Here is a 24,599-nt window from a genome sequence, read left to right as displayed (position 1 = left end):
CTATTGAGACAAGAGTCGTAACAGAAAAGTTATGGCTCCTATAACCAACACAAGATTCATTATCTAAAATGATATCATGCCGACAGTTTCCTTCCTGCCATGATATTATCTCCATAGTTATGCGGGCTTTGGAAAATGTCCCGAAGTATGCAAACGTCTTGCAATCCAAACAAAGGATGTCTTTAAAAGCAGGTCAGTCAGAATGAGTGGAAGGAATTACTTTAAGACATATAGCTACTTCACTTTTGCTGTGATACAACGAGAGTTTATCTTCCAATATATTAAATCAAAATATACAATTCATGGCAACTCGTGTGATGGAGTAGAGTCAATGGGTTCGGCAGAGTACATGAGTGGCCTCGCCAGGCTTCCTGTAGTTTTTGTGACCAGAAATGTTTATTAAACTAAGGTTATCGAGACGTGAGTCATCTAAGTACATCTTTATGCAATTTGTATAATTTTTTGTCGGTAAATATAAACACAGAATTCTGACAAGTTGGCGCAGTAATAAGCAATGTAATGCTAGGTGGTAACTTTCTCTACTACAACTAGCTACACGACCCTCCCTTCATTCGTCATTGGCTACATTCGTATTGACTGTATATGGACCTAGAATAATCTTAAACATCAGGGAAAGATAAAGATTTTTCAATTCGTCGTTGTAACTTGACGTTAACGGCGTTAATGAACCTGGCAGCTGATAGGCCAAATATCCATCCAAGAGCTAGTGTGGATGGTTAGGTTTATCTTGAAGACATTGCCCAGTCCCAACCACGGTTAGGTGTCGACGTGCTCAAAGCAGCGCTCTACACGAGCGATTTGTAAATGTAATCGTGGTCAAGTTCAGTTTGAATAAAGATATAGATTTGATTATCAAGAGAAAATGGACACCGTCCACATTATAGAGTTGCCTGCATCTCGAGACTATCAGTTTTATCAGACTACACATGAAAGTACTAAACAACAGTGCTAGCTCCTGCGGGTGGCCTTGAACCTATCTAGAATAATTTTGGGGTTATGTGACAAGAACCATCTGCACTTTATTACATTTTAACCACATACTCATCTTCACTGCACTCTCATCTTCACTATACCTTTATGTTAACTATGAACTTATTGTGTGATTGATTAATCTAATGTCTTCACTTCACCATTATCTTCACCATAACTACACTCATATCTTCACCTTACCTTCATATTCATTGCACCATCATCCTCTCTGTACACACAATCGCTATACTCGTAGGGGATAGATAAGAAAATATCTTCATTACACTCATATTTACTACACTCATCTTTACACCCATGCAATCATATCCTTTACCATGGCTACACCCTCTATCTTGAAAACACATGTGTACGAGTAGGAAGAGAGGAGGGTGAATGGCTTCAAGTGAAGGTTAGTCTGTGGCAGGGGTGTATGTCACCATGGTTGTTCAATTTGTTTATGGATAGGATGGTGATGGAGGAGGGTGGATATATTGGAAATATGATATTTCAGGATATGTGGTGTGAGGTGGTTTGATCGAGTAAGTAATGAAAGGGTAAGAGAGATGTATGGTAATGAAAGGAGTGTGGTTGCAAGAGCTGGTTGGGTGTGCTGAAATGGTTCGGATATATGGAGAGAATGAGTGAGAAAAGTTCGACAAAGAGGATATATGTGTCCGAAGTGGAAGGATCAAGGGAAATGTGGAGAGCGAATCGAAGGTAGAAGCATAGAGTGATTTTTTCTTTTTTTGAGCTGTCGGGGCCTGAACATGCATGAAGGTGAAAGGTATGCACAGGATGGAGTGAATTGGAACAATGTGGTTTATTAGGGTTCGACGTGCTGTCAGCGGACTGAACCAAGAGATGCTACATGTGTGGGTAAACCATGGAAAGGTCGGTGGGGCCTGGATATGGATAGGGAGCAGTGGTTGCGGTGCATTATTCAAGACAGCTGTTGTATGGATGTGAGAAGATGTGGCCTTTCCTTCGTCTGTTCCTAGCGCTACATCGCTATCACGAGAAACAGCGATCAAGTACAAAAATGAGAGAGAGAGAGAGAGAGAGAGAGAGAGAGAGAGAGAGAGAGAGAGAGAGAGAGAGAGAGAGAGAGATTACTTGCTTATGAGTATCTTGAAAGATTTTGCCAAGAAGCAGAAGCAGCGAGTAGCGGTCGTCACAGAAAAATCTAGGATCACAAAGGAGTCGTGTGAGTTACGCGTTGTCAAGTGTTATGTGTGTGTGTGAAATGGAGAGACTCTATACTTGTGGAATGAAACCCAGAAATCCACGTGGGGGTGAGGCAGAAAAAAAAAGTAGGGGCAGCTCCCCGGGGAGAGAATGAAACTTGACAGCGACTGAAGTGCTAGCTTACAGTAAGCGTAGTTGTTGTTAACTCTTCTGATGAGGCGGTTGGTGTTGATAACATAACCTACCTAGTCGGTGGCTGCCTACCACCTGATGCCTATGAGAGAGAGGTAAATTTTTTCCTGAAATTGGCAGAAGGATAAGATCATATCAGAGAAAGTTTTGCTTCTGCATTTTAATAAACACTCATACATTTTTTTGCAATTGTGCTATGTTACACTTTCTTCTCTGGCGATACAGCTCCGTTTTTGTTTATTGTTCCAGCCAGAAACACTAGTTGAAGTTGAACATGACATGTACAGTGTTGAAAGAGAAGACCACACATCATTTTCCAATTAAACACATCATAATAAATGCCTTAATCGACTAATACTTTTATTATTTTAGTGAAAAAAATTATAATTACAGTGAACTTTATCTACATCATCCCAGCTTACAATTAGCGCTATATAGAGTTTCAATTTTTTGGATAATGTTGTCATTACTCATAATATTCGTCGACTCGAACGTTAAATCCATCAGCTGATTCTTCCAGGTATAAACAAACGTGGCGGAAGTGAATATGGGGAAACACATCATCCAACTTCTGCTTGTCTTACAACAGTAAGTAGATAATGATTATATTAATGTACTTTTAACAAGCATTCAGAAAACAATACAAACTGTAATGTTATAAACATTTTCAGAAATTTTATTTCAAAACAAAGAGCACTTACAAAGTTCCTGCCATTAGTATTGACATTCCATTATTTAACATGTTAGTATGAAGCTCATAAGAATTTCACATATTTTGAGGTATTTTGTAAACGTTTTTGTCTCATGATTGTAACAATACTATCGGTATGCGAGTTAAAATCTGTTTAGATGTGCCACATTTCTTTAGCACACATTGCTCCATATATCACTAGGACAGCCCACCACTTTTGTACCACGGACTTTGTTTTCCGTACCTCCATGTCTCACATCTGTACCACTAGGATAGTGTAGTTTCTCGCCTGGTTACCACAAGGAAATCACCTCCTTGTACCCTCAGTACACATTATTATGAGAACCCGAACACCATGAGTTACTGCTTGCTTGTTTTGCTTCTTTATTGAATTAATCAGTCTCGGTAAAGTTTTCCATGTTTGTAGACTTAAAACTATCACTGTTCACTAAACATACGTACATGCCCACAAGATGATTGAATTGACCTTCTAAAACAATTCTACATATAAATAATTATCAAATAGATAATATGATTGTTTTTCTTGATTTTCATCAATGTTGTATTGTGATTTTTGTCGTGATTTATAGTAATTTTTTGTGTGAAGTTTAGTTAGGGATATTTTTTTGATTGACGTTAAGATTATTAGAAATTTAGTATTTTTATGTTTAAGAAATGAGAAGAACGAAGAGTGAGGGGACGAGAGTTGCTGGGTTGTGTGGGGTGTAGCCAGTCTGGTACCAGGCACAGCTGCCAGAAGACATGGTGTGTGATCTGTGGTTGTGTTGCTCATACTGGCTTGTACAGCACTGGATGTGATGGTGCTCACACCGGGGTAGTACAGCACAGGATATGGTACTGACTGTGGGGGTGTTACGTTGGAAAATATTGTGGTCGTACTGGGGTGATACATTAGAAGGTGAGGTGGTATTGTTGATTCTCGGGTAGTGCGTAGGAAGGTAAGGCGGTCATACTGCAGTGGTATATTGAAAGGTGTGGTAGTCACACTGGGGTGGTACGTTGGAAGGTGTGGTGGTCCCACTGCGGTGGCACTTTGGAAGGTGTGGTGGTCCCACTGGGGTGGCACGTTGGAAGGTGTGGTAGTCACACTGGGGTGGTACGTTGGAAGGTTTGGTGGTGGTGATGGTGGGCTAGGTGTTCATCCTTCACATATTTGCCAGGATGATCGTTATCAGTCTCTTGTCGCTGGTAGCACTGGGTTTGCTTGTGTGGGTGCTTCCAACACTGGGGATGCTTACAGCCCTGGGGAAGAGGAGGGGAGGAGTTGGCCAGCTGGTGGTGCTGGTAACACTGGGGGTGCTGGCAAGGCAGGTTAGGGGAGATGCTGGCCAGCTGGGAGCGTAAGATTGAGGTGTGTTGGTGTAGGCATGTCCCTGCTAGACATGGAGAGGTAGCACATTTCTCTGTGTCTGATGATGAACTTGTTGTGAGACGATTGTGAACGGGGAGGGTGCAGACCGAGTCATTCTCGCCACCGGTGTCGTAGCAGCAGCAGCAGCAACAGCAGTAGCAGCAGTAGGTGCAACAGTCCTTGCAGCCACCTGCATCAGCCACAGGGGTGCTGCTGCTGTTCCGAGAAAGCTTGCCGGGCGTCCGGGGTAGAGAGCTGTACTGCCTTACGTTGTGAGAGGTGGGGATCTGCCAGTTGTCCGACCTGGGGAACGTCTCTCGTACCCCGTGGGCATCACTCCTGCCCCAGGACGCACATCTACCATGGGTCAAGGGCAGATTGTTGCTCCGGGGAAGGGTTCCACTCCCTCGGGGATGACCGGAGGACCAGGCCTCGGCCCACCAGACGTCCTTCTCTAGGTGCCCTAGGGAGCGTCCACTCCAAGGCTGTGAGGGACGCCGTCCTGTCTGCCGGCCGCCTTGAGTCCAGGCGCTACCCTGCTGGGGTGGTGGTTGCCTATTTTTGTGCTGGGGTGAACCCTGTAGTTCCGTCTGCTGGGGTCGCGTTGGTAGGCCCGTGTGCTGGGGTGTTGCTGGTAGGCCCGTGTGCTGGGGTGTTGCTGGGAGGCCCTTCTGCTGGGGTGATGAGTGTGGGGTCATGTTATGAGGGCCCTGCGTCCCCCAGTCAGACAGGTTGTGGCAGGTGTGGTGGTGGTAGTCAGCGGGCAGCTCCTGGTACCTGGTGTGGTTGCAGTGTGCGAGCGGCTGGTACTCCAGCAGATACTGTCCTCCCGTCCTGCTGGTCACAATGTAAACACCTACGTTAGTATACAGTAAACCAAGCAATTAAGCAGCTGCATGCAAGCGTATGTTATAGATGTCCGGTACGTGTGCGTATATGTTACCCATGAAACAGTTATATGTCTGTTTGACAAGTGTATGTATACTTAGTGGGATAGATTCTTTTCAGAGGGGATAGGGATGAGCCATCCTTCACTGACAAATGTTACAGAGAACAAGCATCCATAACTCCTCTGCCTGTTGAGTGGCGCCCCCTCTTCAAGTGGCGCCCAGGGCACCTGCCTTACCCCAGATACGCCACTGGTTTGTCCCAATTTACGTCAAAGTATGGGAAAATTTACAAATGAAGAGCGTGTATCCGAAAACATGTTTAGCTCGTTGACTTGACGACTGTTGTTATATAATTTAGAATTACTAACATATTAGTTCATAGTCTCTTTACTGGTTAGTGTTATTAATTGACATAATTTAAATTTGAGGGAGAAATTTGAGTTAGTAAATACTAAGTTTCGATTCCCATTATCTGGGAATTATTTGAAATGCAACGATGTTATTCGGACGTGTTTCATTTCGCCAATCATCACCAACCTGTCGAGTGCATTTCACCTTGATAAAAAGTAAAGTAGTTTTGTTGTCGTTAGTGTCCCTCTAATGGGAATTTTTTCTCTCCACTGTCCTCTTTATTCGAGGTATAGTCCTCATCTCGTCCAAAACAACCAGCTACGTACGTTCGGCAATTTTGGCTGCTCAGCCTGTGTGCCGCGCCAGCCTTCTCCATAATCCCCACAGTTTGTAGTAAGCATTCATCGTGTACGATTTGCACGTTTCTGGAATCCACAACAATCGGATATTGTTGTTAAGAATGAAGATGATGATAATGAACGGTTTGTTGATTTATGGCAGCCATTCGGCTGACAACACACCGTAGAGGTGTTCCGTAGAGACGTGGGAGGTTAGAGTAGCCAGGTATGTAATCATAACAGAGCTTAAGATCAAGGTTGGGCCAGATGTTCCCAGGATGTGGTCAAGTGCATGACTGAGGGACATGTACTACATCATCAGAGTAGCAGGTTTACTGCCGGGGTGTCAGATAAACGCCATGGTTTGTACATGATGCACTTAGTGGTAATCAGTTGAACTAATGGGTCGTTAGGTGTAGACTGTGTTACGGTGATAAGGGAGTTGACCTGCCTCATAGTTCCTGTGTGTGTGTGTGTGTGTGTGTGTGACTGACCTGAGGGTCGTGGGTGCACGGCAGGCCAGGTTGTGGGGCTCCGTCACACTACACCACCTTCCCCTCCCCAGCCGACTCTTGTGACGCCACTCACGCTGTGGGGGGGAAAACAGAGCCAACACTTAGATCACCCATCCTACCTGCCCCTGCCAACACTTAGATCACCCATCCTACCTACCCCTGCCAACACTTAGATCACCCATCCTACCTACCCCTGCCAACACTTAGATCACCCATCCTACCTACCCCTGCCAACACTTAGATCACCCATCCTACCTGCCCCTGCCAACACTTAGATCACCCATCCTACCTACCCCTGCCAACACTTAGATCACCCATCCTACCTACCCCTGCCAACACTTAGATCACCCATCCTACCTACCCCTGCCAACACTTAGATCACCCATCCTACCTACCCCTGCCAACACTTAGATCACCCATCCTACCTACCCCTGCCAACACTTAGATCACCCATCCTACCTGCCCCTGCCAACACTTAGATCACCCATCCTACCTACCCTTGCCAACACTTAGATCACCCATCCTACCTACCCCTGCCAACACTTAGATCACCCATCCTACCTACCCCTGCCAACACTTAGATCACCCATCCTACCTACCCCTGCCAACACTTAGATCACCCATCCTACCTACCCCTGCCAACACTTAGATCACCCATCCTACCTGCCCCTGCCAACACTTAGATCACCCATCCTACCTGCCCCTGCCAACACTTAGATCACCCATCCTACCTACCCCTGCCAACACTTAGATCACCCATCCTACCTACCCCTGCCAACACTTAGATCACCCATCCTACCTACCCCTGCCAACACTTAGATCACCCATCCTACCTACCCCTGCCAACACTTAGATCACCCATCCTACCTACCCCTGCCAACACTTAGATCACCCATCCTACCTACCCCTGCCAACACTTAGATCACCCATCCTACCTACCCCTGCCAACTCGTAGATCACCCATCCTACCTACCCCTGCCAACTCGTAGATCACCCATCCTACCTTCCCCTGCCAACACTTAGATCACCCATCCTACCTACCCCTGCCAACACTTAGATCACCCATCCTACCCCTAGTAACCTCACCAGGCATTAGGGACAAGTACCGGCACCCTGCGAGGCAGTGTGGCCAGGTACTAGGTCCTCGCCAGGTACTAACCTGTGGTGTATGTGTGTGTGGTACGGAGAAGGTAGATGTTAAAGAGTAGGGTACCTTGTGCCAGTAGATGTAGAGGAAGATGGCGGCCGTGCCAGCTGCCTCGGTGGTGATGAACCCCAGCAGGAGGAGCAGGAAGCACCAGCCGTACGAGTAGGTGAAGAGTGGCGGCTGCAGTGTTGAGCCGGGCCGCAGCTTGTCCCCCAGCAGCGCCTTCAGCGTGGCGATGTACACTACCACCCCGACCAGCATCACCAGCCCTGCAACACCCACCTGGTCAGTCTGGCCTCCCGCAACATGCCAGACCTGGGGAGCAGGTTCGACATGACCCGGGAGGACATAGGGCAGGTTCGCCATGACCTGGGAGGGCCTAGGGCAGGTTTGCCATGACCCGGGAGGGCCTAGGGCAGGTACGCCAAGACCCGGGAGGGCCTAGGGCAGGTTCGCCATGACCTGGGAGGGCTTAGGGCAGGTTCGCCATGACCCGGGAGGGCCTAGGGCAGGTTCGTCATGACCTGGGAGGACCTGGGACTCACCTGCTACGACGAAGGTGACGCCGGAGATGAAGGTCAGGAAGCGTCGCCTCCTGCAGAAGTGGCCGTTGAGGCAGAGCAGCTCGGCCACGGCCAGCAGCGCCGCCGCCGTCAGGAAGAACCCCACCGACTTGAGCACCGTGTCTGCCGCCCCCCAACACAGGAAGAAAACGGAGGAAGTGAAAAACATAGAACATGGAAAATGGTTTACATAAAGAAAGCGATGGTCAAGATGACCAGAAAACGGGAAGTGTAGGACCATTAAAAAACTGAAAGATGTCAGTTGAGGGAGAGTGTTGATAATAGAAAATGGTGAGATGTAGAACTGATATGTAGACGTAACATTAAGAAAGAAATTCAGTGGATCATTATGAAAATCAGTGGATCATTATGAAAATCAGTGATAATTATGAAAATCAGTGATCATTATGAAAAGAATATGACAGGTGCCCTGGGCGCCATTTGAAGGGGGCGCCACTCAGCAGGTTTGGTTTTTGACCAATGTTGCCCAGTTGACATTTTTAACGTTTTGGTTTTGTGAGATAAAAAAGAAACTCGCCTACTTTTCAACTATAGTAATATTTTGCTACTATCAGTTGCATTACCGCTTCTACGTTACAATTTTGATCAAATAAGTCTTTTAAGCCTTTAAAATTTTATATAGATTTAAATTTGGCCTAACTCTTCAACAGTTTATAATTACACTGTATATATTCTTACATACATCCAATGTATGTACATTTCTCATCAAGCCAGGGGCGCAGTTTCAGTGCTTGCCGTATGCGCTATTTCCCATGTCTCCTGAATAGTTACGGGCATTTTTTTTTTTTTGCTCAAAATTCTATTTGTTTCAAAACTGAAAGATGAGATATTCAAATACTTCCATACTTGAAGTAATCATGGAAAATATATCATAATGCTCTCAGTTACCGATACATACCCCGTAAATGCGATGCTAACGAACAGAAAATATTTGAAAATTGACCTCGTTTAATTGCTTAATTGAATGTCATAAAGATGGCAAAACGATATTTTAACACCAGATGTGTATTCAGCATGAAAAATACTTCTTTTATTGAGTTTTTAAAGAAAATCTATTTTTTCTGAGTAAAGTCTCAAAAATTGAAGGTAATAGTTCAGGGTATTTTTTAGCTACAAAAACTTTTTGTTTCAAAAATTGAAACATGAGAACTGTGACCTGGCATCATAAGCTAGGGCTGAGAGCAGTGACCTGAGCTGACCTAAGGGTGAGAGGAGTGACCTGGGGTGACCAGCTGGTACTCACGGGGGATGGCCATGGTGGCGTCCAGAGGGTCTGGGCTGTAGGCCTCCTTGGGGAAGTAGTCGATCCTGGAGCAGCGAAACTCTGTCTTGCCCACTGTGGGGGGGAGAGGGAGGGAAGGTCGTGAGTGTGGTGTTCGGGTAGTGGTTCCTGAAGGAGGCATGGCTGGCTGGGGGCCGTGGGCCATCATCATGTGGCTAACACCACCCGCTATGTTGACCCACAATATAAAACTCTCCTGCCTCACACTTACACCCTTCACAACCAGCCACACGCAGCTATAACAATAACCATGGTATCATTACAACCCGCAGCAGGTATGGTCAGGCTTCCGTTCATTGTACAACTCTCCTCTGTTAATGCTAATTACCTGAGACACTTGTACATTTCCATCATTTGCATATCTTCAACCAATATTGATACACTGTTCGGTTTTACCCGAGCTGAGTAGTTTTGCTTCCATATCTGTCTTGTGCGTATCCGGTGCATAGGAAATATCATACCCTAGTGCATAGAAAGTATCATACCCTGATGCATAGAAAATATCATACCTTGGTGTATAGAAAGTATCATACCCTGGTGTATATAAAATGATATACTTTGGTGTATAGGAAGTTTTGTCTGTATCTGTCATGGTGATGGAGGTATGTCACACATCCACAGAGGCAGTTGTGTTCGTTCAGTCACGTTCCTGAACCATGCATGTGTCACAACCACTGCAGTCAATGTGGTGGGCATGTGTGGTAGGGAGGCAGACGTCTGGTGGAGAGGAGTCAGGCATGGGGAGGGAGGCAGACGTCTGGTGGTGGGGAGTTAGGAATGGGGAGGCAAACATCTGATAGAGTGGGAGACGGCTAATGGGAAGGGGGAAAGAGGGACGTCTGGTGGGGAGGTGGACGTCTGGTGGGGGAGGTGGACGTCTGGTGGGGAGGTGGACCTCTGGTGGGGAGGAGAACGTCTGGTGGGGGAGGTGGACGTCTGGTGGGGGAGGAGGACGTCTGGTGGGGAGGTGGACGTCTGGTGGGGAGGTGGACGTCTGGTGGGGGAGGAGGGCGTCTGGTGGGGGAGGTGGACGTCTGGTGGGGGAGGTGGACGTCTGGTGGGGGAGGTGGACGTCTGGTGGGGGAGGAGGACGTCTGGTGGGGAGGGGGAGACGTGTTCTGGCCGGGGAGACTAACCTTCAGTGACACAGAGAGTGAAGAGGCCGCTGACGGTGCACTTAGTGAGGTACTCCACCCTGGAGGAGCCGTTCTTGTAGGAGGGGTTAAGGATCCGCTCTTCGGAAGTCAGCCAGGCGTTGCCGCTAATGGCCGTCAGGACGCTGACACCGCTGACACAGGCGGCCACGGGCGTGCCCAGCCAGAGGACGTGTACGGTAGCGTCCAGGCTGAGCATGTTGCCAGTCCTGACCCAGCCTAGGCCGTACCCTGTGCTGAGGGAGAGACTTGTCCCCTCTGGATGGTAGCTGATGGTGTTAGTACACACCGTCCTGAGTCGCCATCCTCCCGCTGCTGCCTCTCTCCCTCACTGGTCGACCATCCCAGGTGCGCCTGGCATACTCCAGCAGTGTTTCCCCAAGTTGTGGTGAACGTATGGCTTCCTTCGCACGGCACAGGACCCTTGCAACGATCAAGGACCTTCGCAACACTTACTTCCCTCACACAGCATTCAGGACTCTGAGAACGAGTGGCCCTAGCACCACATATGGCCCTGGAACACACGCAGGGTCCTCAAGAACACCTGCCGAGACAAGGTAAACACAGGTGAGGGTGTGTGTGTGTGTTGGTGTGTTTGTGGAGTGAAGATCAGAAAAGCAGCCGAGTGACAATAGAAGTATAGAGGTTGTAGAACCCACACGCGTACTGACCTCCACACGACCTAACCCGGTGTATGGGGGCCAACCACACCTGGACAACACGTATGAACAACTTCCACACAGGGTCTCTCCTTCCACACAGGGTCTCTCCTTCCACACAGGGTCTCTCCCTCGCCAACATGTGTTGTCAATATCTGGTCGGCTCTTTATTGACTTTCATGAATTACTCGGAAGAATATCATTGACTAAGTGAGATCGCCGCTAGACTTGAACACGTTCAAGTTATCAAAATGGTTAGTTTCTTCCTTAAGGCCACCAGTTGATGAGATATCAAATTGTGATATTATAAGCAAATGTAGATCTAGTTAACAGACTTGATACCCTGTGAGTCAGTTATGATTTTCCGACGTGTACATTTTCATTTGTTACTGTTAAAAAAAAAAGTTCTAGTTGACGACCTATTGGCACATATGCTGGAGTCTTCATGTCTCAGCCATACCTTCTGGCCTGCGTCTCTCTCTCTCTCTCTCTCTCTCTCTCTCTCTCTCTCTCTCTCTCTCTCTCTCTCTCTCTCTCTCTCTGAGAAGAATAGTCTTATACATCAAGCAAGACGTGCGGTGAGCCCCGCCATTTTGGCTAAATCTTGTCGTATGTACTCGTAGGTAGATAGTCTCTCTCTCATATATATATATATATATATATATATATATATATATATATATATATATATATATATATATATATATATATGGCTGCAGGAAACAACAGACGCGTGAAACAAGGAAGCAACGTATCTCGTCATATGAACTTGTCGTGATAGATAGTAAGGAGGTAGATAGGTAGATAAGTAAGGTAGATCGGCAAGTAGGTAGGTAGATAAGTAAGGTAGATCGGCAAGTAGGTAGGTAGATAGGTAAGTAGGTAGGTAGATAAATAAGAAGGTAGATAGGTAAGTAGGTGGGTGTTTGTATTGACCTGCACATTAAGCCTCACACTAGAAGCTGTTGGTCATGGCAGCAGTTACCTACCCTGCAGCAGTACTGGAAGAAAGTAATGACCTGTTCTTCCTCTGGTGTGAGCCAGGTCTGTCTTACCAGTCCCCCAAGCCCAGCCACACCCACCCAACCCTACCTCTCCTCTTCCACTAAGTCATCCTCCATTAAGTCTTCTTCTACTGGGTCCTTTTCCACTGGGTCCTCCTTCATTGGGTCCTCCTCCATTGAGTCCTCCTCCACTGGATCCTCTTCCACTGGGCCCTCCTCCACCATCTTGGGTGATTAGAAGCAGCGCCATTATGGAACACCACCTCATTACTTCCACCAGAAACACAAAACACAAGATTGATCGGCCACTCATCACTAGTGGCCCGGGGTTTGTGTTGCCAGAACACTATCTTAACTGGGTTAAGACGGGAGCATCGCAACACACCAGGCCAGCAGGCTCATTACCATAATGCAAGTTGAAAAAAGAAAAAGCCTTTACCACAGGTGGCCTCGGCCATTGGCTCTCGGTGGTTGTGAGAATAAATGGCTCAGCGGAGTTCGGTACCGGTGTGAGGGCCGCGCCACACAGCGGCTACTTACTCTCCCGTCAAGATATAGATAAACACTTGATCAGATCCAGCCTGAAGTATATCCTAACAACGTTGTAGGAATGATGGGAGGGTGTGTGAAGGAGGGAACAGCTCTGCACCAGGTTACCTGCCCAGACAACTGAGAAACGCAATTCCCGTTTGTGATCAGTTTACAGTGGCACTTACCCTCAGTCTGTCAGCGTTGATGGTACCCGCAGGTAGCTTACTGTAGGAACATTGATGCCACCAGTAGGTTACTTGTTCCAGTAGCATTGATGACACCATCAGGAAGTGCATGGCTAACTTTCTCCCAACACTTTCTGGCGACAGGATCGATTTAGCCTGACAACCTAAGGTCACACATTGTACGGGTCGAAATGGATTTTTCTTTTTCAATTCTAAAGTCTGTTATTCTCCAAGTGGATATAGAAATAAAGCATTATATATATATATATATATATATATATATATATATATATATATATATATATATATATATATATATAAAAAACTGGAGGAAGTGAAGTGTTTTAGATATCTGGGAGTGGATCTGTCAGCGGATGGAACCATGGAAGCGGAAGTGGATCATAGGGTGGGGGAGGGGGCGAAAATTTTGGGAGCCTTGAAAAATGTGTGGAAGTCGAGAACATTATCTCGGAAAGCAAAAATGGGTATGTTTGAAGGAATAGTGGTTCCAACAATGTTGTATGGTTGCGAGGCGTGGGCTATGGATAGAGTTGTGCGCAGGAGGATGGATGTGCTGGAAATGAGATGTTTGAGGACAATGTGTGGTGTGAGGTGGTTTGATCGAGTAAGTAACGTAAGGGTAAGAGAGATGTGTGGAAATAAAAAGAGCGTGGTTGAGAGAGCAGAAGAGGGTGTTTTGAAATGGTTTGGGCACATGGAGAGAATGAGTGAGGAAAGATTGACCAAGAGGATATATGTGTCGGAGGTGGAGGGAACGAGGAGAAGAGGGAGACCAAATTGGAGGTGGAAAGATGGAGTGAAAAAGATTTTGTGTGATCGGGGCCTGAACATGCAGGAGGGTGAAAGGAGGGCAAGGAATAGAGTGAATTGGAGCGATGTGGTATACAGGGTTTGACGTGCTGTCAGTGGATTGAATCAAGGCATGTGAAGCGTCTGGGGTAAACCATGGAAAGCTGTGTAGGTATGTATATTTGCGTGTGTGGACGTGTGTATGTACATGTGTATGGGGGGGGGGGGTTGGGCCATTTCTTTCGTCTGTTTCCTTGCGCTACCTCGCAAACGCGGGAGACAGCGACAAAGTATAAAAAAAAAAAAAAAAAAAAAAAAAAAATATATATATATATATATATATATATATATATATATATATATATACATATATATATATGCTGCAATAAGGAGACAGTAAGAGTGAAAAACAAAGGATGGAAGGCAGGGAGATGTGTGGAGATAATGTCAGCTGCCACAGTGTTTGTAGTGTTTGTGACGGCCGTTTAGATGGAGGCAGACTGGCTGGCTGGCTGGCTGGCTGGCTGGGAGTACCCAGCCAGCCAGCCAGCCAGCCTCCCTGCCTGAGTCCCAGTCCACACCACCAGTAATGGCTCGATCCTCTGTCGGGTTGACGATCTTGTGCATCTGGCACCCGTCACATATTAACTTGGGAGTGTCGTACCGCACGGCTCCTGGGACCAATGTGTGGTTAAATACGTCTCGTGCAGTCGTCAGCGCTCTCATGAGGAAAGTTACAGTAATGTCCGGCGTGGCGTGCATCACTCGCCACCATGTGAGGAAACCTCTCAACTCCGTGAGCGGGTCGGCGCCGGCGGGGCCTCACAGTGGCGCTACTAGCATAGGAACGGGCGAGCTTCACTAGCCTGACCACTGCAGCAGTAGTACCAGGGGGGAATTGAATGGCGAGGGCTAGTAAGTGGCAGTGTGTGTCTTGCCAACTGGGAGTAGTGGTACACTACCTCAGCTGGTGGTGGAGCGGTACACTACTCCAGCTGGTGGTAGTGGTACACTGCTCCAGCTGGTGGCAGAGCGGTACATTACCCCAGCTGGTGATGATACAGTTGATTAGGAGTCAGGTGGTGGGACAGGTGGCCAAGTAAGTCTGAGTGGCTCCTCATCACCGTAATTATTACCGCAGCACAAGTCTCCTCAGGGGCCAGAGTCGTCTGGTGTGAGGGCTGAGATGTGTCGGTGTGAGGGCTGAGGTTGGTCTGGTGTGAGGGCTGAGATGTGTCGGTGTGAGGGCTGAGGTTGGTCTGGTGTGAGGGCTGAGATGTGTCGGTGTGAGGGCTGAGGTTGGTCTGGTGTGAGGCCTGAGATGTGTCGGTGTGAGGGCTGAGGTTGGTCTGGTGTGAGGGCTGAGATGTGTCGGTGTGAGGGCTGAGGTTGGTCTGGTGTGAGGGCTGAGATGTGTCGGTGTGAGGGCTGAGGTTGGTCTGGTGTGAGGGCTGAGATGTGTCGGTGTGAGGGCTGAGACCCGCAGCCCCCGAGGCCCTTCCTGTATATCCCTTCAGTTCTGCCGTCAGGTTTAATACGTTTGTCTGTTGGCTGTCATCACACCTGAAGGGGAGGATTTCCAGTCCCCCCAGCTCCCACCCCCTTTTAGTCGCCTTCTACCACATGCAGGGAATACGTGTGAAGCATTTTTTCTCCTCTATCCCCCGGGATGATATATATATATATATATATATATATATATATATATATATATATATATATATATATATATATATATGGTGAAATCGCAATTCAGGAGTTGCTAGCCATTTAACTTGTAATATTTCTCTATATGTGGCTCGACATGTATCGTGGAGACCATCCACATTTTGAATGAAATTATCTGAACTACTGAATCGCCATTTCGATTTCGCCTTCGTAAGTATCATCACGGACAAGTATGATCAACATATCATCCTTGTATGCTATGTATGTTTGTGTGTGATAATGTATTAGGTTGGTGTGTGTCAACAATAACCTGCGACACGGGGGTCTAAGCCCCTGGCCTGGTGCCTTCCCTCCTCGTGAGGCTGATCCCCTCTTGACCCACACATCAGGTGGCGGCACCTCAAGAAATCTGGAGCCTTTGGCGGGACTGGTGATCCCTGGGTTAAATAAGAAGACTGTTGAGGAGGACTGATGACGTGTCCCACATCCCAGTGTCCCACACCTCAGTGTCCCACACCCCAGTGTCCCACGCCTCAGTGTCCACCCCACGTGTCCCACACCTCAGTGTCCACCCCACGTGTCCCACACCTCAGTGTCCACCCCACGTGTCCCACACCTCAGTGTCCACCCCACGTGTCCCACACCCCGGTGTCCACCCCACGTGTCCCACACCCCGGTGTCCACCCCACGTGTCCCACACCCCGGTGTCCACCCCACGTGTCCCACACCCCGGTGTCCACCCCACGTATCCCCAGGGTGGGTTACCGTGCCAGTATATACATACTGTCGTTACCAAGATTTTGCGTCCGGAGCAAACGAAGAAAAGCTGTATCCGCTTACATCCAATCACTAGTTCTCATGTTTTATACAACCAGGGAACGGAATATATATATATATATATATATATATATATATATATATATATATATATATATATATATATATATATATATATATACGAACAATACTAGAGATATGTGGCGTGCAGTATACAGTGTTTGCTTTCCTCGGGCCTATAGTATACTGGGTTTACCTTCCTAGGGTCTACAGTATACTGGGTTTACCTTCCTCGGGTTTAGTCTTAATTAACAATGTCACATTAATGGCCGCCAACTTCCGGTATTGTTTTAAAGTTGATATTAATGACCTGCGACATCCCCCTCCCCTCCTACCCTCCCCCCACCTCACCAGCCTGGGACATCCCCCACCCCACCTCACCAGCCTGGGACACCAGTTCGTCCCGGACTAACATCACTGTGTGTTGCTGGCTGGCTGAGGGAGAGGAGCTGTGGGCCAGGAGTCCTTAATCAACTCTTGCTGTTTACCAACACTGGTGGCATCAGGGTGCCCTCCTGCTCCCTCCATCCATCCCTCCATCTTGTTTACGATATGGGGACACCCTTCTTCCTCCTCACACCCTCTCCTCCCCATGGATGACAGTACTGTTCATAATTATAGAATTATATGAGAGGTTGTGAGGACTGGCAGGGTGAGGTATTGTGTCAGTCACCCATACGTCGAACACAGATTCCCTCACCAGGTGATGGAGCGGATAGAAAACGGGCAGTGATAGAATATGGGAACTACTCTATTGTCTTCCATTTATTAATGTAAATAAAGAGGTCTTGAATCGTAGTATAAATATTGTGGCGGCTGAAGTGGACTGCGGCCTGGGCTTGTGTTGGTTCCTGATTGTGAGGGAGTTAAGAGGAGGCACGTCCGAGGACGCGCTGGTCCACTGGGGAACGTGGAGGTACAGGAGGAGTACACACATTGCAGGAGACGGGTCCTGCCACACCAGTGTAGGACTCCCTCCCCGTACAGGACAGGAGACGGGGCCACACCAATGTAGGACTCCCTCCCCGTACAGGACAGGAGACGGGGCCACACCAGTGTAGGACTCCCTATCCGTACAGGACAGGAGAGGGGGTCCCACCAGTGTAGGACTCCCTTCCCGTACAGGACAGGAGACGGGGCCACACCAGTGTAGGACTCCCTCCCCGTACAGGACAGGAGAGGGGGTCCCACCAGTGTAGGACTCCCTTCCCGTACAGGACAGGAGACGGGGCCACACCAGTGTACGACTCCCTCCCCGTACAGGACAGGAGACGGGGCCACACCAGTGTAGGACTCCCTCCCCGTACAGGACAGGAGACGGGGTCCCACCAGTGTAGGACTCCCTCCCCGTACAGGACAGGAGAGGGGGTCCCACCAGTGTAGGACTCCCTTCCCGTACAGGACAGGAGACGGGGCCACACCAGTGTACGACTCCCTCCCCGTACAGGACAGGAGACGGGGCCACACCAGTGTAGGACTCCCTCCCCGTGTACTGGTGTACTGGACACTCTCCTGGACATCCAGCTGAGGACGTGGCCGGGTAAACTACTGAAGTGGAGGAAGGACACCACAACCAGACAGTCCGGACCGAGAGAGAGAGACAGACAGACAGAGAGATAATGTCCTGCCTGGATGGCCATGTGCAGGAGACGCTGCTGGAGAAGGCCAGAGCCTGCAGCAGCCACCCCCCTGGACCCCAGCCGAAGCTGCACAGCGCCAAGTTATGTATTATTGTGTCTGCTGGGTCTGCTACCCCCTCACATTGTGTCTGCTGGGTCTGCTTCCCCCTCACACTGTGTCTGCCGGATCTGCTTCCCCCTCACATTGTGTCTGCTGGTCTGCTACCCACTCACACTGTGTCTGCTGGGTTCTGGTTCCCTCACACTGTGTCTACTGGGTCTGCTTCCCCCTCACACTGTGTCTGCTGGGTCTGCTTCCCCCTCACACTGTGTCTGCTGGCTCTGCTTCCCCCTCACACTGTGTCTGCTGGCTCTGCTTCCCCCTCACACTGTGTCTGCTTCCCCCTCACACTGTGTCTGCTGGGTCTGCTTCCCCCTCACACTGTGTCTGCTTGGTCTGCTACCCCCTCACACTGTGTCTGCTGGGTCTGCTTCCCCCTCACACTGTGTCTGCTTCCCCCTCACACTGTGTCTGCTGGGTTCTGGTGCTCCATCTGTACAGGAGTTGTGCGTGTTGTGAGATAGGTTGTGACAGACACGAGTCCTGGCAAGTGGCCACCCCGACACCCAACCCAGGTGTTTATCCTGGCTACAGGTTACACCTGGCGTCTGTGTGTTTCCCCCCACCCCAGCCCCAGCAGAGGCTGGCCGGGGCTGGGGGTCACGCCAGACAACCATCATGTTGGGAGACGACCACCGGAACGACCTGTCGTCACTGGCGGAGGCGACCCCTGACACCTCATCATCCCCGACCAGGGCGACCTCCCCCCTAGTTCCCAGGCCGGGTATCCCCCCAACCCCAGCCCCAGCCCCGACCCCAGCCCCAGCCCCAGCCCCAGCCCCGACCCCAGCCCAGCCCCGACCCCAGCCCCAGCCCCAGCCCCGAGTTCGGGGACTACCACCCCTCCCTCTTCCACCCCGACAGGATTCAGGAAATAGAAAACTTTTGTTTGTTCTCGAGACGATCTGTGCACCAGGCACTGTGAGGCCACCTGCTGTGTCCCACACCACCACCACCTGCTGTGTCCCACACCACCACCACCTGCTGTGTCCCACACCACCACCACCTGCTGTGTCCCACTCCACCACCACCTGGTGTGTCCCACACCACCACCACCTGCTGTGTCCCACACCACCACCACCTGCTGTGTCCCACACCACCACCACCTGCTGTGTCCCACACCACCACCACCTGCTGTGTCCCACACCACCACCACCTGCTGTGTCCCACTCCACCACCACCTGCTGTGTCCCACACCACCACCACCTGCTGTGTCCCACACCACCACCACCTGCTGTGTCCCACACCACCACCACCTGCTGTGTCCCACACCACCACCACCTGCTGTGTCCCACACCACCACCACCTGCTGTGTCCCACACCACCACCACCTGCTGTGTCCCACACCACCACCACCTGCTGTGTCCCACACCACCACCACCTGCTGTGTCCCACACCACCACCACCTGCTGTGTCCCACACCACCACCACCTGCTGTGTCCCACACCACCACCACCTGCTGTGTCCCACACCACCACCACCTGCTGTGTCCCACACCACCACCACCTGCTGTGTCCACCGTACAGTTGTGCTCAAGGATGACACTGTTGTCGTATAGCCCTGTGTGTGTGTGTGTGTGTGTGTGTGTGTGCTGGTGTATGGTGAGGGTGGGGGGGGGGGTCAGTCAGTCCTCACCTGTGTGACCCATAAGGACACAACATCCACTGTCTGGTCACGAAGTAGGAGCATCAGCCTTCATTTCTCTCCTACAACATTTTCACAACTTGTGTTGTAATATTTTCCTCCGTGTCTGTCGTCCTGGGGCGTGGGTGGGGGTGGGGGTTCCCCCTCACGTCCCCCAGAGCCTGGGGGACGTGAGGGAATCGTCGACGTTGTTGCGTCTTGGCTGGGGAGGCTGTCCCTACTGGGGGTGAGGGACTTCCTCCCCTGTGATGGAGCCCCCATCTATACCGACAAAAAACAAACGCGTCAGTATAGAGCTACACCGCCTTTAGAGACCATCCCAGTACAGTTCTCTCCTCTGTTATCGACCTTCAGACAATAATATTGAGAAATTCACCATCGACATCACCATTTTCTTCCTCATGTGTCTGGGTCAGAGTTGGTATGAGTGAGGCATAATGATATGTCAACCCTCAGCAGTTCCACCACAGGCGGGCCCCTCAAGAGTGTTACCACAGGCGGGCCCCTCAAGATTTCCACCACAGGCGGGCCCCTCAAGAGTTCCACCACAGGCGGGCCCCTCAAGAGTGTTACCACAGGCGGGCCCCTCAAGAGTGTTACCACAGGCGGGCCCCTCAAGAGTGTTACCACAGGCGGGCCCCTCAAGAGTGTTACCACAGGCGGGCCCCTCAAGAGTGTTACCACAGGCGGGCCCCTCAAGAGTGTTACCACAGGCGGGCCCCTCAAGAGTTCCACCACAGGCGGGGCCCTCAAGATTTCCACCACAGGCGGGGCCCCTCAAGAGTGTTACCACAGGCGGGCCCCTCAAGAGTGTTACCACAGGCGGGCCCCTCAAGAGTTCCACCACAGGCGGGCCCCTCAAGAGTTCCACCACAGGCGGGCCCCTCAAGAGTGTTACCACAGGCGGGCCCTCAAGAGTTCCACCACAGGCGGGCCCCTCAAGAGTGTTACCACAGGCGGGCCCCTCAAGAGTGTCACCACAGGCGGGGCCCTCAAGATTTCCACCACAGGCGGGCCCCTCAAGAGTTCCACCACAGGCGGGCCCCTCAAGAGTTCCACCACAGGCGGGCCCCTCAAGAGTGTCACCACAGGCGGGCCCCTCAAGAGTTCCACCACAGGCGGGCCCCTCAAGATTTCCACCACAGGCGGGCCCCTCAAGAGTTCCACCACAGGCGGGGCCCTCAAGATTTCCACCGCAGGCGGGCCCCTCAAGAGTTCCTGTGCCCCTCAAGAGTGTTACCACAGGCGGGCCCCTCAAGATTTCCACCACAGGCGGGCCCCTCAAGAGTTCCACCACAGGCGGGCCCCTCAAGAGTTCACCACAGGCGGGCCCCTCAAGAGTTCCACCACAGGCGGGCCCCTCAAGAGTGTTACCACAGGCGGGCCCCTCAAGAGTGTTACCACAGGCGGGCCCCTCAAGAGTTCCACCACAGGCGGGCCCCTCAAGAGTGTTACCACAGGCGGGCCCCTCAAGATTTCCACCACAGGCGGGCCCCTCAAGATTTCCACCACAGGCGGGCCCCTCAAGAGTTCCACCACAGGCGGGCCCCTCAAGAGTGTTACCACAGGCGGGCCCCTCAAGATTTCCACCACAGGCGGGCCCCTCAAGAGTTCCACCACAGGCGGGCCCCTCAAGAGTGTTACCACAGGCGGGCCCCTCAAGAGTTCCACCACAGGCGGGCCCCTCAAGAGTTCCACCACAGGCGGGGCCCTCAAGAGTTCCACCACAGGCGGGCCCCTCAAGAGTTCCACCACAGGCGGGGCCCTCAAGAGTGACAATGTATGTCGTCTTCAAGGTTTAGTAAGACATCTTGTGTTGGTGTGTGTTCATGGTAATGATACAGTCATGGTAGGTATGGTGGTAATATAACACCCGGTGTGTCAGCACAGTAACACACAGTAACACTATGGTGACATCATAACACACAGTAACACTATGGTGACACCATAACACACAGTAACACTATGGTGACACCATAACACACAGTAACACTATGGTGACACCATAACACACAGTAACACTATGGTGACATCATAACACCCAGTAAGCCAGTAGTTAAGACCCAGTAACATTTATGTAACACTTTGTATCTCATGCATGACTAAACTTCCAATACCTAACGATGAATATTCTCAGTACCACTTACCCACTACTAAATCCTTAATGGCCACTTACCCACTACTAAATCCTTAATGGCCACTTACCCACTACTAGATCCTTAACCACCTATTCAGTAATTAAAACCTTCTCTTGGAAAATGCAGCTCAGAAATCTGTATTGATTAGGAAGGTTGTGAGCTCATGTTATTATTATCAAGGTTGTTAGCTCGTTGATATTAGCAAGGTTGTTAGCGCACGTTATAATTATTAAGCAATAGCTAACTGGCAGTAATCAGTATCGGCAACATACAACATCTCGCAAATTCTCCAAACTTGAAGTCGTAAAGACATATAGATGGGCAGTATTACAGCAACTTCCTCATACTCATCACGGTAAACTATTTATGATAGCAGGAGTGAGGGAAGAGGAGAAGCTTGCACATGTGTAGCAGTAGTGTAAGTCTTATTATTGATGCTACTTCAACAAACTGGGTAGTTGGCAACGCTTACCTGGTTAGGGAGAGGGGAGGGAGGGGGTCTGTAGGAGGTGACTGGTAGTTCTACACCCAGCCAGGGGTTATGTATACCACCACCTCTACACCCAGCCAGGGGTTATGTATACCACCACCTCTACACCCAGCCAGGGGTTATGTATACCACCACCTCTACACCCAGCCAGGAGTTATGTATACCACCACCTCTACACCCAGCCAGGGGTTATGTATACCACCACCTCTACACCCAGCCAGGGGTTATGTATACCACCACCTCTACACCCAGCCAGGGGTTATGTATACCACCACCTCTACACCCAGCCAGGAGTTATGTATACCACCACCTCTACACCCAGCCAGGAGTTATGTATACCACCACCTCTACACCCAGCCAGGGGTTATGTATACCACCACCTCTACACCCAGCCAGGAGTTATGTATACCACCACCTTTACACCCAGCCAGGGGTTATGTATACCCTGTATACCACCACCTCTACACGCAGCCAGGGGTTATGTATACCTCTGTGTACCACCAGCTTTACAGCCAGCCAGGGGTTGTGTATGCCACCAGCTCTACACTCAGCCTGGGATCATGTATACCCTGTATACCACCAGATCTACACTCATCCTGGGGTTATGTATACCCTGTATACCACCAGATCTACACTCAGCCTGGGGTTATGTATACCCTGTATATCACCAGCTCTACACTCAGCCTGGGGTTATGTATACCCTGTATACCACCAGCTCTACACCCACCCAAGGGTTATGTATACCCTGTATACTAATGGCTCTACACCCAGCCTGGGGTTATGTATACCCTATATACCACCAGCTCTACACCCAGCCTGGGGTACTATAGGTACACCTTGTATACCACCACATTTACACTCAGCTTTGGAGAGTATAGGTATACTGTGTATACCGCCAGCTCTACATCTAGCCTGCGGCAGTGTAGGTATTCCCTGTAGTGTATACTGCCAGTTCTACACCCAGCCCGGGGTAGTGTAGGTATTCCCTGTAGCGTATATCGCCAGTTCTACACCCAGCCCCGGGGTAGTGTAGGTATACCCTTTATAACCAACAGCTGTATACCCAGCCTAGGGTGGTGTAGGTATCCCTATATACCAACAGCTGTACACCCAGCCTGGGAGAGTGTAGGTATACCCTATATATCATCAGCTAATGGTATACACTCTACACTTGCCCTCCTACGGTCACTGCACTGGCGAGAAATAAGGTAAGGTATGGTCAAGGGTTGCGGTGGCTGGGGGTAGCGAGTGTGGTGGATAACACACGGTACCTACAGCCTTGACACGACCAACACTGACGCTGGGAAGAGCGTACGTCTCACACGACAACCCACGCCACACTGCCCGCCCGCCTGGGCGCCGCCCCGCCCCCGGCTCCTCCTCTTGCTCTCTCTCTCTCTCTTTCTCCATCGTTTTCTTTGGGTGTTCGTTTGTGACATTTTCCCCCCTCTGCCAGAGTAGGTCTCCCATCCAGCTCCTGCCGGAGTAGGTCTACCATCTAGCTCCTGCCGGAGTAGGTCCTCCACTCAGCTGCTGTTGGAGTAGGTCCCCTACCCAGCTGCTGTTGGAGTAGGTCCTCCACCCAGCTCCTGCTGGAGTAGGCCCTCCACCCAGCTCCTGCTGGAGTAGGTCTTCCACTCAGCTTCTGCTGGAGTAGGTCCTCCGCCCAGCTCCTGCTGGAGTAGGCCCTCCACCCAGCTCCTGTTGGAGTAGGTCTTCCACTCAGCTTCTGCTGGAGTAGGTCCTCCGCCCAGCTCCTGCTGGAGTAGGTCCTCCGCCCAGCTCCTGCTGGAGTAGGTCCTCCACTCATGTCAGAATAGTTCCCTCATCTCATCCTAAGGACGTCTGTGTGTGTGTGTGTGTGTGTGTGTGTGTGTGTGTGTGTGTGTGTGTTTCACTTCCCTGTGGTTAAGAAAGGAATATATATATTTCTATGAGCACGGGGAAAATGGAACACTATAGATTCCCAAGTGCACTTTCGTGTAATAATCACATCATCAGGGGAGACAAGTTTATATATATATATATATATATATATATATATATATATATATATATATATATAGATATAACAATAATGATAATAACAGTAATAATCGCCGTTTCTCGCGTCAACGAGGTAGCATTAGAAACAGGCGAAGAGAGGTCGCATTCACATGCATGATCCATTCTCGAACTGTCATGTGCAATGAGCAGGAATTC

General features: G+C 49.9%; 2 protein-coding genes across 3 annotated transcripts in view; one reads left to right on the top strand and one right to left on the bottom strand.

The window, feature by feature from the left end:
* Positions 1 to 44: 44 nt before the first annotated feature.
* mtSSB (mitochondrial single stranded DNA-binding protein) overlaps positions 45 to 24,599 on the top strand; it is a 33,435-nt gene continuing 8,880 nt past the window's right edge. The window contains exons 1-2 of the mRNA XM_071680359.1: positions 45 to 192; positions 2,888 to 2,955. The gene's annotated coding sequence lies outside the window, so the exon portion shown is untranslated. The remainder of the gene's footprint in view (positions 193 to 2,887; positions 2,956 to 24,599) is intronic.
* LOC139758703 (uncharacterized) lies at positions 3,442 to 24,148 on the bottom strand. 2 transcript variants are annotated; one of them, XM_071680351.1, is made up of 7 exons: positions 23,673 to 24,148; positions 10,674 to 11,235; positions 9,499 to 9,591; positions 8,217 to 8,357; positions 7,738 to 7,940; positions 6,504 to 6,598; positions 3,442 to 5,264 (listed from the first exon to the last, which is right to left on the bottom strand). In XM_071680351.1, the coding sequence occupies exons 2-7, from the start codon at positions 10,888 to 10,890 to the stop codon at positions 4,163 to 4,165; spliced, it is 1,851 nt and encodes a 616-aa protein (XP_071536452.1). In that variant the 5' UTR covers positions 10,891 to 11,235; positions 23,673 to 24,148; the 3' UTR covers positions 3,442 to 4,162. The 2 variants fall into 2 exon arrangements, with proteins under 2 accessions (XP_071536452.1, XP_071536453.1); XM_071680352.1 differs by lacking the exon at positions 23,673 to 24,148 and adding an exon at positions 22,380 to 23,665.

This window comes from Panulirus ornatus, chromosome 31 (assembly GCF_036320965.1).
Source record: "Panulirus ornatus isolate Po-2019 chromosome 31, ASM3632096v1, whole genome shotgun sequence".
NCBI lineage: Eukaryota > Metazoa > Arthropoda > Malacostraca > Decapoda > Palinuridae > Panulirus > Panulirus ornatus.
This window is presented reverse-complemented; position numbering and strand designations above follow the sequence as displayed.